This window comes from Neophocaena asiaeorientalis, unplaced genomic scaffold (genome assembly GCF_003031525.2).
Source record: "Neophocaena asiaeorientalis asiaeorientalis breed wild unplaced genomic scaffold, Neophocaena_asiaeorientalis_V1.1 scaffold629, whole genome shotgun sequence".
Lineage (NCBI taxonomy): Eukaryota > Metazoa > Chordata > Mammalia > Artiodactyla > Phocoenidae > Neophocaena > Neophocaena asiaeorientalis.
Genome location: NW_020175468.1, coordinates 4,368,335 through 4,388,708, shown reverse-complemented (window position 1 = coordinate 4,388,708; position 20,374 = coordinate 4,368,335). Strand labels below are relative to the sequence as shown.

The 20,374-nt window shown below is 51.4% G+C and overlaps 2 protein-coding genes across 4 annotated transcripts in view; one reads left to right on the top strand and one right to left on the bottom strand.

Annotated features, from left to right (window-relative positions):
• The first annotated feature begins 1,622 nt into the window (after positions 1-1,622).
• CCDC61 (coiled-coil domain containing 61) lies at positions 1,623-19,879 on the top strand. 3 transcript variants are annotated; one of them, XM_024768566.1, is made up of 14 exons: positions 1,623-1,666; positions 8,840-8,998; positions 9,251-9,333; positions 13,188-13,351; positions 13,934-14,095; positions 16,382-16,592; positions 16,681-16,763; positions 17,445-17,614; positions 17,733-17,808; positions 18,141-18,283; positions 18,373-18,451; positions 18,628-18,682; positions 19,418-19,493; positions 19,608-19,879. In XM_024768566.1, the coding sequence occupies exons 2-14, from the start codon at positions 8,851-8,853 to the stop codon at positions 19,703-19,705; spliced, it is 1,548 nt and encodes a 515-aa protein (XP_024624334.1). In that variant the 5' UTR covers positions 1,623-1,666; positions 8,840-8,850; the 3' UTR covers positions 19,706-19,879. The 3 variants fall into 3 exon arrangements, with proteins under 3 accessions (XP_024624334.1, XP_024624333.1, XP_024624335.1); XM_024768565.1 differs by having other exon boundaries at positions 19,415-19,493; positions 19,608-19,878; XM_024768567.1 differs by lacking the exons at positions 1,623-1,666; positions 9,251-9,333 and having other exon boundaries at positions 8,914-8,998; positions 19,415-19,493.
• A 240-nt stretch (positions 19,880-20,119) lies between these two features.
• The window catches only part of PGLYRP1 (peptidoglycan recognition protein 1), a 14,821-nt gene continuing 14,566 nt past the window's right edge, over positions 20,120-20,374 (bottom strand). Inside the window, 1 exon segment of the mRNA XM_024768264.1 lies at positions 20,120-20,193. Within this exon segment, the coding sequence (XP_024624032.1) occupies positions 20,120-20,193 (74 nt within the window).

Here is a 20,374-nt window from a genome sequence, read left to right as displayed (position 1 = left end):
ATACATTTAGGTCGGGTTCCATGGGATGTTCTGATGTGGTTCATAGACACTTTCAGCTGTACTTAAATTACCTAACTAGTTGTCCTGGTGTCTGGAATGGCTTCCAGAATAATCTTATTGTCCAAGGTGCTAACTGACTAGTTACAAGGCCAGTCTGTTGTGGTATGAATGGTCCTCTAGTGGTCTACTCCAGAAGCACCTGCATAATGAAAGGGAGTCAAGAATTAAAAGGACTGAGCTAGAAGCTAGTCTGTGGAAACATCTTCCAAAACATGTAGCTTACATGAGTTAAACTTTATGAAAGTTTTCACAAATTTCCAAAAAACTTAGATGACATCACCAATACTGACTTGTGAAGCTGAACTTTTTCTAAATGATAATGACTAAAAAAAGTTCCATCAAGTATGCTAGAGGAAAGATAATTTACTTTTCTCTTCTCTCTGCAGATCAGGATATTATGAAATAAGTATAAGCAGCCAGAAGAGTAGGAAACATACCACAGAGGTGTGTCAGGTAGTAAGTTAATAAAAACATTACCTTATCTTTGGAGATTTTGCAATGTTTGTGGTATTTGTCAGCTCTTTTAAATATGTACCATTTAAAAGTAACAATATTAAAAGTACAATAACAATTATTTCATATCATATTCTAAGTAAATTTTCATGTTCATACCCAGTTTTGGGTTAGTGATTTTGTATTCCTTTTCTTTTCTTTTTTTTTTTTTTTTTTTTCCGGTACGCGGGCCTCCCACTGCTGTGGCCTCTCCCGTTGCGGAGCACAGGCTCCGGACGCGCAGGCTCAGCGGCCATGGCCCACGGACCCAGTCGCTCCGCGGCATGTGGGATCCTCCCGGACCGGGGCACGAACCCGCGTCCCCTGCATCGGCAGGCGGACTCTCAACCACTGCGCCACCAGGGAAGCCCTGTATTCCTTTTCTTAAAGAACGCTCCCCTCCCCTACTCCCCCATCAAATTCTATAAACTGTATCGTCCCTATTGATGACTCATAAGCCAAAATAGGGGTAGTTTTCAAGCTGTGTGATCCCAGGCCAGTGGCTGTACCTCTCTGAGCCTGTTTCTTTAGTGGCAAAATGAGGATCATAATAGCCCCTACATTGCATGGTTACTGCTAACTATCAATAAGCCAAGGCCTGCAAACTGCTAAGTGCAGGCTTGGAACGCACTGAACGATGATAAAGCTCAACCAGTCTTCAGGAACGTTTCCGCACCTTCTGTACCCTCAGCCAAGACGTTCCTCTGCGCAGGCGCGTCGGGCACTCTCCTCCAGCCTGCCCCTCCGCGTGGGCGTGGCCTGCTCTGCCGCAGGGGGTTGTGGGCGGAGTCAAAGAGCTACTTCCGGGATTTCCTCCCCTCTCAGAGGAACAACCTTCTTTGTATGACTGGCAGTAGTTACCGGCCAGTAGTGATTGGAGAGAAGACTGACGACCCGACCCATTTCGGAGCCTCTCTTCTGAGTTGGCCAATTGCAAGCATTGGAGGGCGGGTTCTTCTCTGGGGCGGGCTATAGTGACGGGCGTCTGTTTTGACTAATGGGAACTTGGCTGCGAGTAAGCCAGTACCAATCAGAAGCGAGAAGGCCGGATCCTGGGGCGGGGCTGGAGCTTCGGCAGTTGAACCGCTCGCGAGGAGGGTTGTCCGTGGAGAAGGTGAGAGGCGGCCAGAGTAGTTGGTGCGCGGGCTGGGGTAGCGATCCTGGGGGGAGGGGGGTGCTCTGGGGGGAGAGTGGGCTGGGCAAGCAGCAGAACTGGCAGTGTGAGAATCGGGAGGGGTTGCCCTTTAACAGGGGTAGAGTTGTGAGGCAGAGGGCAGTATGTGAGGCGGGGGGCGTTTTCTGTTTCGCAGGAGGCTCTTTAAAGGGGGAAGTGTGTAAAGTAGGAGACAGGAGATGGTAAAATATAGAAATGTCCTTGTAAGATAGCCTTGCGATTTAATGGGAGGTTTTAAGGCAGAGGGTTATTATAGAGCATTGTGGAGTGGTGGAAGTCCCTGCCATCAGTTAAACCTTTGATTTGGGTGGAGGGCAGGTGAAGAACGATATTGAGGACTCCAAGGATGAGGGTGGGCTTTGACGAGGTGTGAAAGCTTATGATACACGTAGCGTTTATTGAAGGCTTACTGTGTGCCAGGCACCTACCAAGTGTATTATGTGAATTAACTCTTAAACTTCTTAACCCTACCGGTGGCTAAGAGTGTGGGCTCTGGCGTTGTGTTGCCTGAGCGCGAATGCTGGCTTTGCCACTGGCTTTGCCACTGGGTGAGTTGTTTAACCCTCTGTGCCTCAGCTTCATCATCAGTAGAATGACCTCCTCTCTTCTCAGTCTGTACCATTCACCTTGTGGCCTCACCCAGTCTCCTGGCTTCATATGCTCTTTATGTAATGATATTTCCAAGTGTCTATCTCCAGTCGGGATATCTACTCTGAACTCAAGACTCATATGTCCAATGGCTGGCCCTTCTCTACTTGGAAGTCCAGCTGACATACAGACTTAAAAACTTGTCCCAAACTAAACTTGGCGTTTTCCCCCTTCAACCTCCAAACCCAGTTGATGGCGGTCCCGTCCTTCCAGGTACTCAGGACAGAAATCTTGGAGTTGTCGTTCACTCCTCCCTGTTCTTTCACCCACGTACTGTCAATCAGCAAATCTCACAGGCCTGCCTTCAAAACACATCCAGAATCCAGCCGTGTCTCACCACCTCCCTTGCTACTGCTCTGGCCTAAGCCATCACCTGTCCTTACCTGATGTTTTGCAGTGGGCTCCTCACTGGGTCCCCTGCCTCTGCCCTTGACCCCGCGGTCAAGTTAATACAGAAGTCAGATCATGTTGCTCCCCTGTTCAGACCCTCCCATGGCTCCCATCTCACGCAGTAAAAGCCTTTGTCAAGCCTACAAGGCCCCACCTGATCCAGCTCCCCCCCATCCCGCCGCTCTCAAATCCCACCAATCCCACTTACTCACTCTGCTTCAGCCACCCTGGCCCCCTTGCTGTCCCTCAATCATAGCAAATACATCCCCACTTGGGGAATGTACTTGCTGTCCCCTCTGTCTGCATTGAGTTCCCCCAGATGCCTTTGTGGCATCTCCTTCAAGTCTCTGTTCAAATGTCAACTCCACAGACAAGCCCTCGCTGACCACCCAAACTAAAATAGCTCCTGCCACCCTCTGGCCCTTCACCACCTGGCTTTACTTTTCTTCATAAGGTTTACCATTACCTGACATATGTTAGTGTTTGTTTATATCCACTGGGCTTCTTAGACGCCCCTCACTAGAGCGTTGGCTTCAAGTGGATCTAGAACTCAGCACCTAGAAACGCACATAGTGCTTAAAAGGTGTTAGTTGTACTGTTCCACCATTACCACCGTTTCGTGGGGGGTCTCCCTGTGATATAGGGCAGGGTTGTTGAGCTGGGAGGGTGTTGGGGTCTAGATGGGATCATAAACTGGGCAGATTGTGGTGGCCACGGGCAGAAGATCTCAGCTCTAGTTCGTGCTAGGGGAGCTTATAGGAAATGCAGATTCCTGGGCCCACCTCCAGGAATTCTGCTTCTGTAGGTTTGGGACCAGGCCCAGGATGATGCATTGTCATCAGGCTCCTGTGTTGATGCTGAAGGTCTGCGGCCCTCACTTTGAAAAACAGGTCGGTTCAGAGCTTGGGCTGGGACTCTCATCATTCAACTCCTCTTCTGTGGCTGGCCCAGTGCTAGGCCATGTTGGGGACTCTGCAGTGATCGAGGCAGCCCTTTACCCAGCCTGGGAGTCAGGGAGGGCTTCCTGCAGGAGGAGACATTGGAGCTGAGACTTGGAGGATGACAAGGAGTGAGCTGAGAAGACCTTGCTTGTACCTCCAGTGCCTTGAACCCCGCCTCCTGGCATCGATCATTAATTCACAAGCATCACCCGATCTGTGCCAGGCCCCGGGTGCTGAAGATACAAGAATGATCAAAATGGCTGTGCCCTCATGAGCTTCTGGTCTGGCAACTAGTCATCAGCTAGTTGCACAGATGGTAACGGTTGACCAAGTGCCAGGCTCTGTTTGAAGCACCTTGTATGTATTGACTAATTCAATCCCCACAATAATCCTGTGTGAGGTGGGAACTCTTATTATCCCCGCTTTACTGATGAGGAAAGGCCCAGAGAGGGTAAATGCCTTGCCGGGGGTCACATCGTGGGTTAGGATCTGAACCCAGGAGTCCCCAGCCTGCAGCGTGTACCGTGCTTAAGGTATGAGCCCACATTTGGATTTGTGCTGGAAGGAAGAGAGTTACGGCAGGAAAAGGAAGGTAGTCAGGGAAAGGCAGCTGAGTGAGGAGTAGGGGGATGAATGTGCCAGTCCCTCGCTGCAGGATTCCAGGCAAGATGCTTCATCCTCTGTACAATGGGGGATGGTTGCAATACCTACCAGAGAGCAGAGTTACGGGTGAGCCACTGGTTGGTAGGCGTGCCTAGTCCTTATCTAAGGCAAAAAGCATTTGAGGGACAGTGGGGGAGGGTGTCTGATATCCCAGGGGGTGGTGATGGGCTGCGGTGGGCACTATGGGGGTCTGGATTGTGGGTGTCCTAAAGGGCTCTGGGGTCCATATAGTCCAGGCGGATAATGTGGAAGGTTTTGATCTGGAGTGCGGGGCTAAGGGGAAGGGGATTCCATCCAGCCCCAATTCACCCACATGGTGGGGGGCGGGGCAGTGAGCTGGGGGCTCGGAAGAGTCACTGAGGCCAGGCCACGTGTATGAAGGTGAAGTGGGGGGTACGCTGTATTGGAGACTCCAGCTAGGTCATGGCTGGCGGGAATATTTGGTATGGGGCGTGGTGGTGGCAGATGGTGGGAAAACAACCATCGGGTAGGGGCTGTCAGGGGCGGTGATTTACCCGTGTCTGGTGTAGGACATGGTGATGTGGACTTGTTTTGGGGGAGCCCAGCGTGGAGGACTGTCAACTCCGGTCCTGCGGTGAGGGCTGTGAAGTCTGAAATATCCGGGGAGCATAATTCGGGAGGAGGAGCCAGGGGCGGTGATGTCACACTGGAAATGGAGAGGGGGTCACCTTAGTGAAAGATGAGAGGGCTGGGGGTTGGAAAACTGAGTGTGTGTACACGCGCGTGTGCACTGAAGCCATGATGTCATAAGGCCGGAGAAATGGTGTCAGGTGTGTGGACCAGAGTGGGGCGCTGGGGAGTCCACCCGGAGTGCACTAGGTGGAAGTGCTGACGTCGCGGGTTGGTAGGGGCGGGGCCTCAAAGGCACAGCACCCCGGCTGGGTTGCGGAGGTCACTAAGCTGAGGCGAAGAGGAGCTGGGAGAGACGTGCGACTGGAACAAAACCAGCGACCAGGATGGGCCACTGGTCGGCGGTCACAGACCACTGGTTGGAGTCACAGAGCAAGGATGGAGGATGCAGGTAGAAGGACAGGGTCGGCAGTGGGGGCAGGGTGGGGCATGAAGGAGGCGGGGAGTGACTCCGTGCCTGGAAAATTCCAGAACGTGGGGGGGAGGAGGACTTCAAGGAGGGCTCTCCAAAGGGAAGAGAAGTGGAAAATGGGGGGTGGTGCGGGGAGTTTACATAGAATTTGAGAGGGAACAGAATCCAGGTGAAATATCAGGGTTACAGAATACAGGCTGAAAATGGGGTGTGTGTGGAGTAGAACCTTGGGCAAATATGCAGACAGGATCCAGGCGGAATACTGTGTGTGTTGTGGGGGACAGGACAAAATTCAAGTAGAATATGGGGGGAACCCCAGTAGAACATGGGGGACTGGGAGAAGGGGAGTGACCAGAATCTCGAGGCCATCTAGGGAGTGAGTGATGGGGAGCTGGGGTCAGGAGGGGAGAGTCAAGCTGGCTGGGGAGTGTGGGATTTATTCTGTCTAGAAGAGAGGATGGAGGGAGGGAGCGGGCGCAGTTTGTGCAGGTGAGGAGGCAGGTAGGTGTAAGGGGAGAGTTGAATTCGGGCAGAATATTCAGGGGCTTACTATCTGGAGACTGAGGTGTTGGCTGTGTCATCAGGGCAGTGGGATGCAGAAAGGCCCTGTTATCTAATGAAGGCCTATGAATGGGGGGCTTATGTAGGGGAGTGGGGAAGGAGGAGGGCAGGGCCGGGTTCCCTTCTTCCTCTGCCTCCTCGGGAGAGTTGGGTACCAAGAGTGGGGTGGTGAATGGGGCGGTTAGGCTGCGTGGCGCGTCAAGTGTTCCGCTGCTGCCTTTGGCGCCGTGGTAACCGGGACAGCGCAACCGCTGATTGGCTTGCGGGGTCTGAGGGGCGGAGTGGGTGGGCGGGGTTTAGGACACCGGTAGGGCGGGGCCAGCGCTGCCTGGCACCCGCACTACGGGCCAGGGGTTGAGGGATATGTTGAAATGTGTAGCTGTTTGTTTGCCTGTAGATCAGGAATTATTAACCTCCCCCCCGCTTCTGAAACCCCAGAGAATGAAAGTACAGTTATGAGAGTGTGAGTGGGAAAAGGTTCTCCAGATTTCATCAGTCCGTCCAAAGCACCAGAGACCCCCTCCCCCAGATAAAGTTAAGAGCTTGGGTCTAGAGGCAGAGACGTGCCTCTCAGGATGGCTGGGGCTCTGGCGATTGTCCTTGGGCATTTGAGAAAGGGGATCTGTGGATGAGCCTGGGGATGTGGTATTCTGGGAGACTCTGAAATTACTTGCAGAGGTTATGATCTATTCATTTATCTTGGGAGGGTTCAGAGATCTCATTAGATTCTCAAAAGCTCAAGGACTCTAAAAAGATTAAAAAATCACTGACCTAGAGGGACATCCCTGGCAGTCCAGGGGTCAAGACTCGGTGCTTCTGCTGCAGGGGGTGCGGGTTCGATCCCTGGTCGGGGAACTAGGATCCTGCATGCCGTGCAGTGGCACGGTCAAAAAAAAAAAAAAAAAAATCACTGACCTAGAGATTCAGGGCTCAAAATATTAAATTTTCCAACATCAGACTTAGGAAGGACTAAATTGGGGAAAGTGTGAGGACTGAAGGAGACAGTGGGGAGAGAAGGAGGTCAGGCACTGGAGGAGTCCCCATGAACTGGGTTGGGGGCATCCCTGGGTGCCTCTGTCTTTGCAGCACCTGTGGGACTCTGCACAGGGCTCTTTTTCTCACAGAGCCACAGTTTCCCCATCTGTACACTGGGAAGGGAATGGGCTGGCCTTGTCTCTCTAGTCCCTTTCAAGCTCGGAAACAACAACAAAGTAATAATAACAAGAATAGCGATGACTGGGAGTGGGGATGAAATAGGTGAAGGGGATTAAGAGGTACAAACCTCCAGCTATAAAATAAGCCACATAATATGATCAGTAATATTGGAATAACTTTGTATGGGGATAGATGGTTACTAGGTCTGTCGTGGTGATCATTTCATAATGTATGCAAATGTCAAGTCACTGTGTAGTACACCTGAAACTAACATAATGTTGTCCATCAACTGTATTTCAATAAAAAAAAATGACGATGATGCCGATATGTATTGAGTGCTTGCTTGGGTCAGGGATGGCTGAATTTCACCAAGGATTTTAACATGATTAATTCATTTAATCCTTACACCAATCTAAGGAGATAAACGCTGTTATCCTTCTGTGGGCTTACAAAGGCCTGCAGGAACATCATCTGGCCCGTTACCTCTCTGATCTCCTCACTTTCCCTCTCTCCTTCCCTCACGCTGACCTCCTTGGTGTTTTCAGAACAAACTAGGTACATCCTGCCTTGGAATCTTTGCCTGGCTGTTCCCTCTACCTGGATCCTAATCCCCAGATATTCACCTGTCTTCCCCCCCTCCCTCCTTCCAGGCCTCTGCTCAGCAGGGAGGGGGTGGCCCTTCCCTGACCACCTTAGCTAAAAGAGCGACCCCTACTCGCTAGTATCCCCATTCCCCACCAGCTGACATTTTTATGCCTCTAACTGTTGCCACCCTCTTGAGGGTAGGGACAGAATCTGGTTTCTCATCATATCCCCAGCACCCAGGATGGCACAGGCTTTAAAGATAAGGAATCTGGCTCCAAGAGAGGTTAAGTTACTTGCCCATCTAAGTGCACATAGCTGAACTTGGACACGAACCCAAACAGCCTGGGGCTCCCATTCTGAACCACTCCATAGAATTCATGCTGAGGGTGGAGGCCTACCCTCTCCTCCAGCTCCTCATAGAACTAACAGTGAGTAGTAGTCCTGTTGGCTGAGAGAAAGTATTTATGCTTACAGCGGACTAATGAAGAAGTTCAATTATTAATTCAATGTAAATGATTTAAGTTTATCATGGATAATCTGTTATCCATGCACTGGCTGTTCTCTCGACTTGGACCACTTTCCTTAGGGATAGCCACTTGGCTTGTTCCCTGACCTTCTTCAGTTCTCTGTCCAAATGTCACCTCCCCAGGGAGGCCTGCCCTTGACCCTCTATTTAAAATCTATGCCCAGCCTGATCTCAGTACTCTGTCTCCCTTTACGGCTTGACTTTTCTCCACAAATGTTTAAATAAATGAATAAACAATAAATATATAATGAGTATAAGGATTAATAAATTAATAATCAATAGTATTAATCTTGATCCTCTTATTGGAAATCATATATTCTATTAACCAGCGTGTATTGGGCATAGTAACGTGCAGGACACAGTTCCAAGTGCTTTTACATGTATTGTCCAATTTAATTTTCATGACAGCTCTATGAGGTAGGTGCCATTATTGTACCCATTTTCCAGATGAGGAAATTGAGGCACAGAGAGACAAAGTCTCTTTCCTAAGGTGGTACATGGTGGAACCAGGATTCTGGCCTTCCAGCTCCTGAGTCTGGGCTCTCAGCCCCTCCGGGTCTCTGTCTCATTCCTCTCTCCAGCGACACTGGCCATGGACCAGCCAGCTGGCCTGCAGGTGGACTACGTCTTCCGGGGTGTGGAGCATGCCGTGCGGGTGATGGTGTCTGGGCAGGTGCTAGAGCTGGAGGTGGAGGACCGGATGACGGCCGACCAGTGGCGGGCCGAATTCGATGCCAGCTGTGAGTGTGCCTGCCTGGGTGGGCTCACTTGTCCTTCCCTGGGCTCAGCTTCTCCCAGAAGATGAGGCCAGTCAGGATCCTGTCCACCTGCCTCTTCTACCTGACTAGAAGCTCTCTAAGCTGGGGAGGGGGTGTAGGGCTCATCTCTTGGGCCAGAGGCACTGGTGTTGGGGAAAGGTGGAAAGCCTGGGTACATTGCCCTTGGGCTGGGCAAGTGGTCAGACCTCAGGAAGGACTTTTCTCCCTACCTAGTCATCGAAGATTTGACTCACAAGACAGGGAACTTCAAACAGTTCAACATCTTCTGTAACATGCTGGAGTCGGCCCTCACCCAGGTAGGGGCCAGGGTTGGGGGCTGGGGGAGCTGTCTGTTCCCTGGGTCTCTGGGAGGGTAGATGCCCACCTGATGTATGCAAGACCCTCTACCTTCTCTTTCATTGAAGGAACAGGGCTATCGTTTTCTTTTCTTCTTTCCCAAATGTAAATACCTTATTCTGATTGTAATTCTAATGATAATGATTATCATGGAGAAAATTCAAGTCTCAGAGAAATGTAAAGAAGAAAGTAAAAATCACTCCATTCCCAATACTCACTCCTAGTAATATTTTGTTAATATATATATATTTTTTGGCCACACTGCGTGGCATGTGGGATCTTAGTTCCCCAACCAGGGATCAAACCGCACCCCCTGCATTGGAAGGTGGAGTCTTAACCACTGGACCCCTGGGAAAGTCCCTTTTATTAATATTTTGATGGAAATCACTCCAGCCATTTCTGCATTTCTGTATTCACTTGTGAACGTGTGTGTATTTGCAGATCTATAATTTTATATAGTTGATATATTTCCCAAGGTATTCTGTAGCCTTTTAAAAGATTTAACAATAATTCATAAAAATTTAGTCATGTCAGTGGATATAGATAATCATTCATTTCATTTACTGAGCATCTGTTGTGTGCCAGGCACTGGAATACAGCACTAAACAAAAGAGACAAAATTCCTGCCCTCATGAACCTGACAGCCTAGTGGGAGAGACAGACAATTGAAAAAAATATATAATGTCAAATAGTTAAAAATATTAATAGGAAAAAAAGAGGCAGGTTGGGGCTTAGAGTGACACAGATGCTATTTAGACATCATTTAAAAACTGTGAACCTGGGCTTCCCTGGTGGCGCAGTGGTTGGGAGTCCGCCTGCCGATGCAGAGGACGTGGGTTCGTGCCCCGGTCTGGGAAGATCCCACATGCCACGGAGCGGCTGGGCCCGTGAGCCATGGCCGCTGGGCCTGCGCGTCGGGAGCCTGTGCTCCGCAACGGGAGAGGCCACGGCAGTGAGAGGCCCGCGTAACACAAAAAAAACAAAAACAAAGCAAAAAAAAAAACTGTGAACCTACATTATTTCTCTGGTTACAGGTATAATATGCACTCATAAAACTGTGATGATGTTAAAGTAATGTGTGACTTAGAAAGTAAGAGTCTAAATTCTGTTTCTATCCCCCACCTCAGACTGTTAACATTTTGGTATCTATAGGCAGTATAGCATAATGGCCAGGATCATGGACTCTGAAATCAGTAATCACTAGCACTTACTACTTGGGAACTGTGGGCCAGTTTCTCCATGTCTTAGTTTCCTTATCTGTAATGTGGGGATGATAGTAGTCCCCATTTCATAATGTTATGAAGATTAAGTGAATTACATGTAAAAAGCTTAGAATAATGCCTGGCTCATAATAAGTGCTATACAGGTATTGTCTATTTTTATTATTATTACAACTTTTGAGTTTGTCATCCTTGTTAGTGGTTGCTTAGTATTCCAGTATACCCATGCATCATGATTTATTTAACCCAGTGGTTCTCAAGCTTTTTGGTCCCAGCGTGGATGGACCTAGAGAGTGTCACACAGAGTGAAGTAAGTCAGAAAGAGAAAAGCAAATATCGTATAATAAGGCATATATGTGGAACCTAGAAAAAATGGTATAGATGTTCTTATTTGCAAAGCAGAAATAGAGACACAGACATAGAGAACAAATGTATGGATGCCAAGGGGGAAAGGGGTGGGGTGGGAGGAATTGGGAGACTGGGATTGACACATACACATTATTGATCTATGTATACAATAGACAACTGATGGAGACATACTGTATAGCACAGGGACCTCTACCTAATGCACTGTGGTAACCTAAATGGGAGGGAAGTCCGAAAGGGAGGGGATACCGTTATGTGTATGGCTGAGTCATTTTGTTGTGCAGTGGAGGCTAACACAACATTGTAAAGCAACCATACTCCAAAAAAAATTAATTAAAAAAAAACTTTTTGGTCTCAGGACCCGTTTATACTCTTAAAAATTACTGAGGAAAAAAAAAAAAAAAAAAAAAAAAAAATTACTGAGGACACCAAAAAGCTTTTGTTCATGCAGGTTTTATCTATCGATATTTGTTTGCCATATTGTAAATTAAAACTGAGAAAAATATAAAGATATTTACAAATTCATTTAAAAATAACAATAACAAACCTGTTACTGACCTGAATAACCTTTTTATGAAAAATATTTTCAAAACCAAAATTATTTAGTAAGAAATATAGTGGGTTTTTTTTTTTTTAACATTTTTTGCAAATCTCTTTAATGTCTGGCTTAATAGAAAACTGCTAGATTCTCATGTGCTCCTGCAGTCTGTTGTGATATGTCCTGATTGACGTACATGCAGAAAAATCTGCCGCAGGAAGATATATAGCTGAAAAAGGGAGTCCTTTAATAGCTTTTTCAGATAATTGTGCCTATCCTCTCTTGCCAGCACATTAAAACTGGACACGTGGTAGTTTCTTAAAGGTTTATCGCAGTGCGGAATCTGAGACCATCCCAGTGAACTTTTCCTATTCTGTGACATTAAAATCTATTGGTGTATCTTTACTTTGCAGGGATCTTTTCCCCATTTTCTAACATCATGCATTTGTAGCATCATTTGTAACATCACGCATTGGTCATTTGGAAAATATTGGTTCACGGGGTTGTGTGCACATGTTCCAAATGTTGACACATTTCATTATACAACATCAGGAAGTCATGTTTGTTAATATCCTCACTGATCTGTCCAGGAAAGCCTTTCAACACTGAGAAGCTATCAAGCACACAGTGGCAGATACAAGTTTTCCAAAATTCTAATTTTCACTTTAGAGTTTGAATTTTATTGTTGCAAAACAAATACCGTTAGCTGTATTTTTTTGGAAGTGACAGGCTTGCTTTGTTCATTTTTGAGAAAATGCTTGCCAAACATCGAAGACTGAATAACCGTAGTTTTTGTCAGTACCTTTTCAAGTAAAAATAGTGTTCCGTGAAAAAGTGGCTAATTTAGCTCAAAATTCAATCACACAAGTGCTTTTTCTAGAAAATGTCATACCTTGATATGCAGCCGAATGTGTACTTTCCATTTTGTCACACACAGTAGTAAAAATATGTGCACTCAAGGGTCAAGAGTCAAAAAAATTAATAATTTGGGGCTCCCTGGCGGTCCAGTGGTTAAGACTCCGCGCTTCCACTGCAGGGGGTGCGAGTTCGATCCCTGGTCGGGGAACTAAGATCCTGCAAGCTGCGCAGTACGGCCCCTCCCAAAATTAATAATTTTTACAGGTTTATCAAGGACATTCCTAGGTTTCATTTTCTGTGTTTTTATCTAGTTATTTATTTATTTGTGTGTTTCTCCCTCCTTCCCATCCCCCTGCGGAGACTGCGTGGCAGTGGAATATACAATGGTTACTAGTGCATCTGATGCCCCTGGCTTGCTTTGTGCTAATGGGCACCAGCAGTTGTACCCACCATGACTTTTGCACCATCAGTGCAAATGTCAACACAGCAAAAAAGGCAGATGACATCTTAGTATTATTATGCAAGGTGTTTTGACCCCATGGACTCGCCTGAAAGGGTCTTGGGGACCCCCAGGGGTCTGTGGACAGTACTTGGAAGCCCCAGCACTAAGCTGTCTCCTATGGCTGAGCATTTAGGTTCTTTTCAGTTTCTCCCTCTGATGATGTCCTGTGGCAGCCCCTCATGGGGCAGGGCCATCTTGATCACCAGCCTCAGTGTGGAAAAGCCCAGCCAACCTAAAGAATGAATGGGGCGTGGCCCAGGTGTGTGGGTTGTGTGCTCTGGGTATGGCCACGTTGGGTCTTTTGGCAGCTCCTCCCATTCTCTCCAACAGAGCAGTGAGTCGGTTACCCTTGACCTGCTGACCTACACAGATCTGGAATCCCTGCGGAACCGAAAGATGGGAGGCCGCCCAGGCCCCTTGGCCTCGAGATCGAGATCGGCCCAGCTCAACTCCAAGCGCTACCTGATCCTCATCTACTCTGTGGAGTTTGACAGGTGGGTACAAGTATACCCACCAGGCTGGTAGCTGGTGGTCAGGTGGGAGAGGACGTGGATAGAACTTAGGAACCCCTGGTACCCAGGGCTGGGTGGGGATGTTGCTTAAGCCTAGCCTTTGGAATCTTCAGTGTTGAGGGTTATATCATTTAGTATTGTGTTTGGCTACAAGTATCAGGATAACCATTATCAGTGCCTTAAACAATAGTTTATCACATAACAAGATGTCTAGGTAGATGGCTGCTACTCAACAGTTTTGTTAGGGACTCAGGCTCCTTCTGTTTTTGTTTTTGTTCTTCTTTTCCTCATCCTTAATGTGTTGGCTTTTTGACTGCATCCTTATCTCTTCATGGTCACAAAATGGCTGCTGTTTCTCCAGGCGTTGCATCTATATCAAAGAAGGAGGAAATGGAACAGGGCTGTGCTTGTTAATTGTATCAGCTGTTTTTATCAGGAAACTAAAAGTGTTCCCAGAAGACTCCCAACCAATTTCCTGTAGTATTTGGCTAGAAATGGTCACATGTCCTTTCCTGGGTGGATTCTTGGCCTCTGAGATGCCACGGTTCTAATCCTCCTTCTCAGGATTCACTACCCGCTGCCCCTCCCGTACCAGGGCAAACCAGACCCTGTGGTCCTGCGGGGCATCATTCGCTCACTAAAGGAGGAGCTGAGCCGCCTTCGAGGGCTGGATGGCCAGGACACTCGGGACAGCCGGGAAACTGAGATCTGGCATCTGCGGGAGCAGTAAGTCTGGGGGTGGGGGTGGGCGGTTGGGGCTGGGGGGGACACATCCCATCATGCACTGCGGGACCCAATGCTTAGCACTGATGGAAGGACAGCCATCCCTCATTCCCCAAATACTTATTCTGAGCCCCTCCTCTGTGCCCACCATGTGTTAATGGTGCTGGGGACACAGCAATGACTGAGATAATTCTGGCCCTGTCCTCTCCTGGGGCTCCCAGTCCAGTGCGGGAGACAGATCTGTCTGTAGACAGTGAAGATTCACCATGGATGGGGCTGAGGGAGTCCAGAGAGAGACCTGACCCTGCGTGGGAAGGGAGGGGTGTTCCAGGGAAAGGGAACAGCATGTGCAAAGACAGGGTGCGAGGCAGGGCTCTATTCAGTTGAATCCACCTTCACCAAGCGCCTCTCTTGTGCTGGCCCCTTCCCTGCCCATGGTGTAGTGCCAGTGCAGGGGGCAGAGAGACATTGATCACATACCCACCCGAGTATATTGCAAATGGAGATGGGGTTAGGCAGGAAAGGGAGCCTGTGTTATGGGAGGCTGTGACAGGAACCTGATGGGCATGTTTACTGAGTGCCTGCTGTGTGCTGAGGGCTGTGGAGGGGCTGACTGGGACTTGGTCTCCATCTGGTGGGGGCCCCACTCATTGGGGAGGGCTAATACTATTTTTAGTAGTAGTAATAATAATAATACCAGTAGCTATTGTTTATTGAGCATTTAATTGTGTGCCAGGGACTCTGTTCAGTGCTGTATGATTTAACTGATTTAATCCTCCCAAAGTAGGCATTACTATTGTCCCCATTTTATAGAGGAGGAAACCGAGGCCCAGAGAGGTTAGAGAATTTGCCCCAGGTTACACAGTGAAGTAATATGGCCTGGCTAGACCTTGAATCCAGGCAGTCAGCCCAAGCCACCTTTGGTTCCTCAGCCACTGTGCACTGCTGGCAGCTGCTAGCCCAGGACTGAGCGCTCAGTGCTGCCTGGGAGGACCAGACCTCTCCCCTCCCAGAAGTGCAAGCTCATGGGGCTTGGAGAACCTTGCGAGTCTTCCAGGTGCGTGCGCATGTGTTTCCCAGGATGGCCACAAGGTGGCGTCATCTGCCCTGAGATCCACAACTGGACAGTTGGTTCTTACCTTTCTCTTCCCAGCTTGGAGTTAGGGAGTTTGGGAAGACTCCAAGATTCATTCATTCATTCATACAACATTTACTGAGTTCCTACGGTGTGCCAGGCACACTGCCTGGCCCTACCGATGTCTACTGAGCCATCACTCAGTGCCAGACACAGTCTAAGCGCTCTTTATAGATTCCTACAACTTTATCAGTAGGTGTTATTATTATCATCCCACTTCACAGAGATGTGAAGTGAAACTGCCCCAGGTCACACAGCTTGTAAGAAGTGGAATAGAGTTGGATGCCATCAGCCGGGCCACAGAGCCCGAGTTCCTACACAGTGACCAGACAGCTGGAGTGAGGATGCAGACAGAAAACATAATCACACTGATCAACGTCAGCTCCACCATGATTGGTGCTGGGAAGGAAACGTACAGAGAGCCAGGAGAGGAGAGAATAGAGGGACATGACAGCCTGGCTGGGAGGGCAGGCAGGCTTCCCCGCGGGGGGGGGGGGGGGGGATGTGATGTTTGGAGGATGAGGGGAGTAGTTCCTGCCAGGAGGAGGAGAGAGGGTTTAGGAGGAGGGAATTTTGCGTTTGCAAAGAGCACCAAGGGAGAGGGAGGGGGGAGGAGAGGAGGGGAGGGGGGAAGTCAGCTGGAAGGGACCGAATGGGGAAGCTCCTTGGAGAGTGCGGGGGAGCCACAGATTTAAAAAAATGTTTTATTGGGAAAAATTCCAAGCACGCACAGTAGACAGTAGTATAATGCAGGTGTACTTGTGCCCCAGCTTCAACGGACTTCAGGGGAGTCCCTGGATTTTGTTGATTTTATCTCCATGGTTCACGTGGTCCCCCGTTCTGTTTATTTCCCGCGAAGTGGTTGTTAAACCTATAGGCTAATCAGATTCAGGTTTCTGGGACAGTGCCTTCCTCTGTGGGGCTGTGTATTTGCTACTGTCAGGTGGTGTTGGGACTGATGGGTTTGGATGTTGAGAGCTGGATCCCTGTCTTATAAAGTTCCTATCAGCTCAGCATCTCTTGATGGCTTTCATTTGCATTTCTCTAATTACCGATCAAGAAATGGTGCGTGCCCAACCCAGTGGAGGAATGAGGATTATGGGACCATGCCCCTCACCCCGCCCCAGCATTCGCTTTCTACCTGCTCCCCCCAGGGTGTCGCGTTTGTCGGCTGAGAAGCGCGAGCTGGAGGCCCAGCTGGGCAGATCGCGCGAGGAGGCGCTGGCCGGGCGGGCGGCGCGCCAGGAGGTCGAGGCGCTGCGCGGGCTCGTGCGCGGCCTGGAGCTGGAGCTGCGGCAGGAGCGCGGCCTCGGGCACCGCGGGCCCGGCCGCCGAAGCCAGGATTGCCGCCGCCTGGCCAAGGAGGTGAGGGGGCGGGGGGCCGGCTGGGCGCTGGCGGGTCCCGGACTTTGGCTTCAGTCTGGACCTCTACGCTCCTCTTCCCTCCCGGCAGCTAGAGGAGGTGAAGGCGTCGGAGCGGAGCCTGCGTGCCCGGCTGAAGACGCTGAACACCGAGCTGGCCGTGTACAAGAGGGGGTGAGGGGCGCGGCCCGGAGTGGGTGGGGCTTTGGAGCTGTGGACCCCGCCTGCAGGTGGGCTCCGGGCGTGGCTGGGTGGGGCCTAAGTGACGGGGCGGGGCCCAGGTAGGGTGGAGAGGGCGGGTAGAGCCTGAGAGTGGGCCTAACGGAGGGATGAGTGGGGCCTAATGGACTGCATGGGGCATAGGGAAGGACACACACAGCAGTTGAAAACGATGGGCGGAGTCTGTAGAGAGATGGGCAGGCCTGAGGCGGCATTCAGGAGGCTGAACCTGGAGATAGGGACCGAAAAGGGGCGGGGTCTGAGGTCTAGTTGAGCGAAAGGGCGTGGCTAAGCATGTGGGTATCCGAGTGATGTTTGCCGGCATGTATTGGGGTGGGTGTTGAAAAATTGGGAAGGGTTTCCAGGGAGCTGTGGGAGACCTCTGGGAGAAGGGCCTGGTGAAAGGATGTGTTAGGTTGTAGGGAAGTGACAGATGGGTTTGGGGGGGCGTGGTCTGTGGGGCTCCGATAGGGGTGGACCCTGGGAGAAGGTATCTGTGAGGATCGTGTATGTACGTGAATGTTTAGGAGTTGATGGGGGATGGGCCTGAAGTTTCGGAGATAGTGCAGTCCGGCAAGAGGCTTGGGATAGGAGTTGTCGCTGGTGGGAAACTGACAGTGGGCTTTGTGCTCCCAGGAGACGGACTACACCGGTGGTGCCGCCCTCGGCCCGGGAAGATCGGGCTTCGACGTCTCGGGAGCGTTCCACGTCGCGTGGCCGTGGCGCTGCCCGCTCCTCATCCCGGGAGAGCGACCGCGGGGGCCGGGGTCAAGGCCGCCCTGGCCGCCCCTCGCCCTCGCCCACAGGTCTGTGACGACCCTGCTCTGCCCGTGGGAGGAGGTGGATGGAACTAGAACTGTGGAGGCATGATCCTATGACTCCAGCCTCCTCTTCTCTCCACACCCCACCCCCACCCGGTCCTAGGTGGTCGCGTGCCCCGTTTCGACCCAACAGCCTTCGTGAAAGCCAAGGAGAAGAAGCAGAGAGCGATCAAGATGAAGTTAGCGCCCATTTTCTCCTCACCTGCCCATATCCCTGCCCCTTTACCTGACCCTCTGACCATCCATCCCCAACTCCCATCTCCATCACCTGTCACCTGCTCCATCTCTCCCCTTCCCCCTACCTGCTCTTGCTTCCCGCCTGACCTCCATCCCCTCTCCTGATCGCCAGCCTCCCCCATCCCCCCGCCCTGCTTATTTGTCTCTCCCACCCCTACCTGGTCTGTGTCTCCGCATGATTTTTCCCTATTTAGGTGTGACCCACGGGGCGCAGCGACGCCCTTTCCCGAATTAGTTGGGCGCACAGGTGGGCGTCTCCTTTCTTGTTCTCCAGGCAGCAGCAGCAGCGAAACCGATTGGGCAGCGGAGGAAGCGGGGACGGTCCATCCACCTCCTGGTCTCGCCAAACTCGGCCCCCCGCAGTCGTGACCGGTCGGGGAGACGCGGCTAACCGCTCCCGAAACCGCCGCTCCTCGGGTAACTGGGCCGGAGCGCGCGGGACTGGCAGACGAGCTGGGCGGGGCTGTGGCCACTGCAAGAGGATCACACTCTCCTTCTCCCTCTAGTGGACAGTTTCCGCAGCCGCTACTCGTCCGCCAGCTCCTGCAGCGAGTTCGAGGATTTCTCTGAATCCCTCCCTAGAGGGTAAAACTTGGGCTGGGGGAAAGGACCGCCCCCAAACAGGTGTCTGGGGAGACTCGAAACAGTCTTTTGCGGGGAACTTGGGTGATGGAGGCTGGAGCCTTGAAACCAAGGAAGAGGGCCAGGTGGGAGGTGCCACAGACCCCTCCCATTGGTCCTTGATTACTCCATCCTCTCAGCGTTCGTCGCCGGGGGAAGCCGCCCAGCCCCACCACCTGGAGTGGGTCCAATACGGTGAGTGTCTTTCCTCAGGCTTTGGAGGAGGCAGGGGCAGCGTTAAACCACCGGAAGCTCGCTGGCCCTTTCTCCCATGATTCCATTCTAGGGGATCAGGTTGTAAAAGCGGCTCCGCAATGCCTCTGGAGGCAGTGTTTTTGTTTTGTTTTGTTTTGTTTTTTTGCGGTACGCGGGCCTCTCACTGCTGTGGCCTCTCCCGTTGCGGAGCACAGGCTCCGGACGCGCAGGCCCAGCGGCCATGGCTCACGGGCCCAGCCGCTCCGCGGCATGTGGGATCCCCCCGGACCGGGGCACGAACCCGTGTCCCCTCCATCGGCAGGCGGACTCTTCTCAACCACTGCGCCAGCAGGGAAGCCCTGGAGGCAGTGTTTTGAGACCTTTGGGTTGGAGAGGAGGATGGGGCTGAGGTGGGGGCAGGAGGCTCTGGTTAGGAGCACCGGCTCTGGCCTCAAATTGCCAGGTCTCGAAACCTGCCTCGCCTCCCTAGAACCGGTGTGACTCGAGGTAGCTACTTAGCTTCTGTAGCTCAGTTTCTTTATCAGTTAAGTGGGGATGGTAATGGCATTCACGTCTGAGGGTTCTGCTGAAGCTACAGGGAGCTTATTTTGCATATAAGTACTCAGTAGGTGTCAACCCTTAATTTTTATGAGGTCCTTTGGTTCAGAATTGCCGGTGGGGTTTGGGGGGCAGGCATAGAGGGTGCCTGACCCCCTTTCCTGCCACCCCCAGCAGCAGAAGCCTAGCCCCCTGGAACGCGGCCGCCATCAGAGACACCTGGCGGACTCGGGGGGCTGGGTCCCCAACAAAGGTGAGCCTGGGACTCCACATCTCCCCCTCACCTGCCCCAGAGCCCACTGGGATGCTACTGAGGGCAGGATATTGGGCCCCTCACGGACCCCCACAGCCACGCCTGCTCTCACAGAGTACAGCTCGGACCACCAGGCAGCTGACATGGCCGAAATCGACGCCCGCCTGAAGGCCTTGCAGGAATACATGAACAGACTGGACGTGCACTCGTGACCTCAGAGAGAGACTACTGCCCCTCGGATGGATTCGGCGTGAGGGGCGGGGCTGGTGTGTCCTGGCCCCGCCCCAGGCCCCGCTCCTCCTGGTGCTGTTGGGGTCTCAGGTGTGCGAGGCCCCAATCCCTACGTCTCCCGTAGGCATTGCATTCTGGGAGGGAGGGTAAGTGTGTTTTGTAAATAAACATATGTGCCCTTGGGATCCCTCAGCTTATGACTGAAGGGTCGGGGTGGAGTGAGGAGGAATGAAGATTGGGTGGGGAGGGGGTGTAACTGGGACCTGTATTTCTGGCCATGCCTATGACTGGGTGGCAGATTGGAGTACAGGCTCAGAAAAAACTCCCGCACTCTCTAAAGCAATGGGGGCGCGGAACCTGAGGGGTGGGAGTGAGCAGCTTGTCCCCAGAGGAGTTCAAGCAGAGATGCTGCCCAGGATGTCTTTGGCGGTGTGGTAGAGAGGGGGTGTCTTGCCGCATGGCTCACTGCCTGGGAAGTGAGGACCCCTGAGCTTCTGGTGGTGACATCTCAGCTGACTTGGTGCTATTCCTGTGCTGTGACCTGGGGCCTCTGGGTTCTGAGCTGTGATTTGGCTTCCAAGCTGGGATCTCTGGGGTCTTGGTTCAGGGCCGGGGCCTCTGGGTTCTGAGCAAGGTCAGAGTTCTGGGAG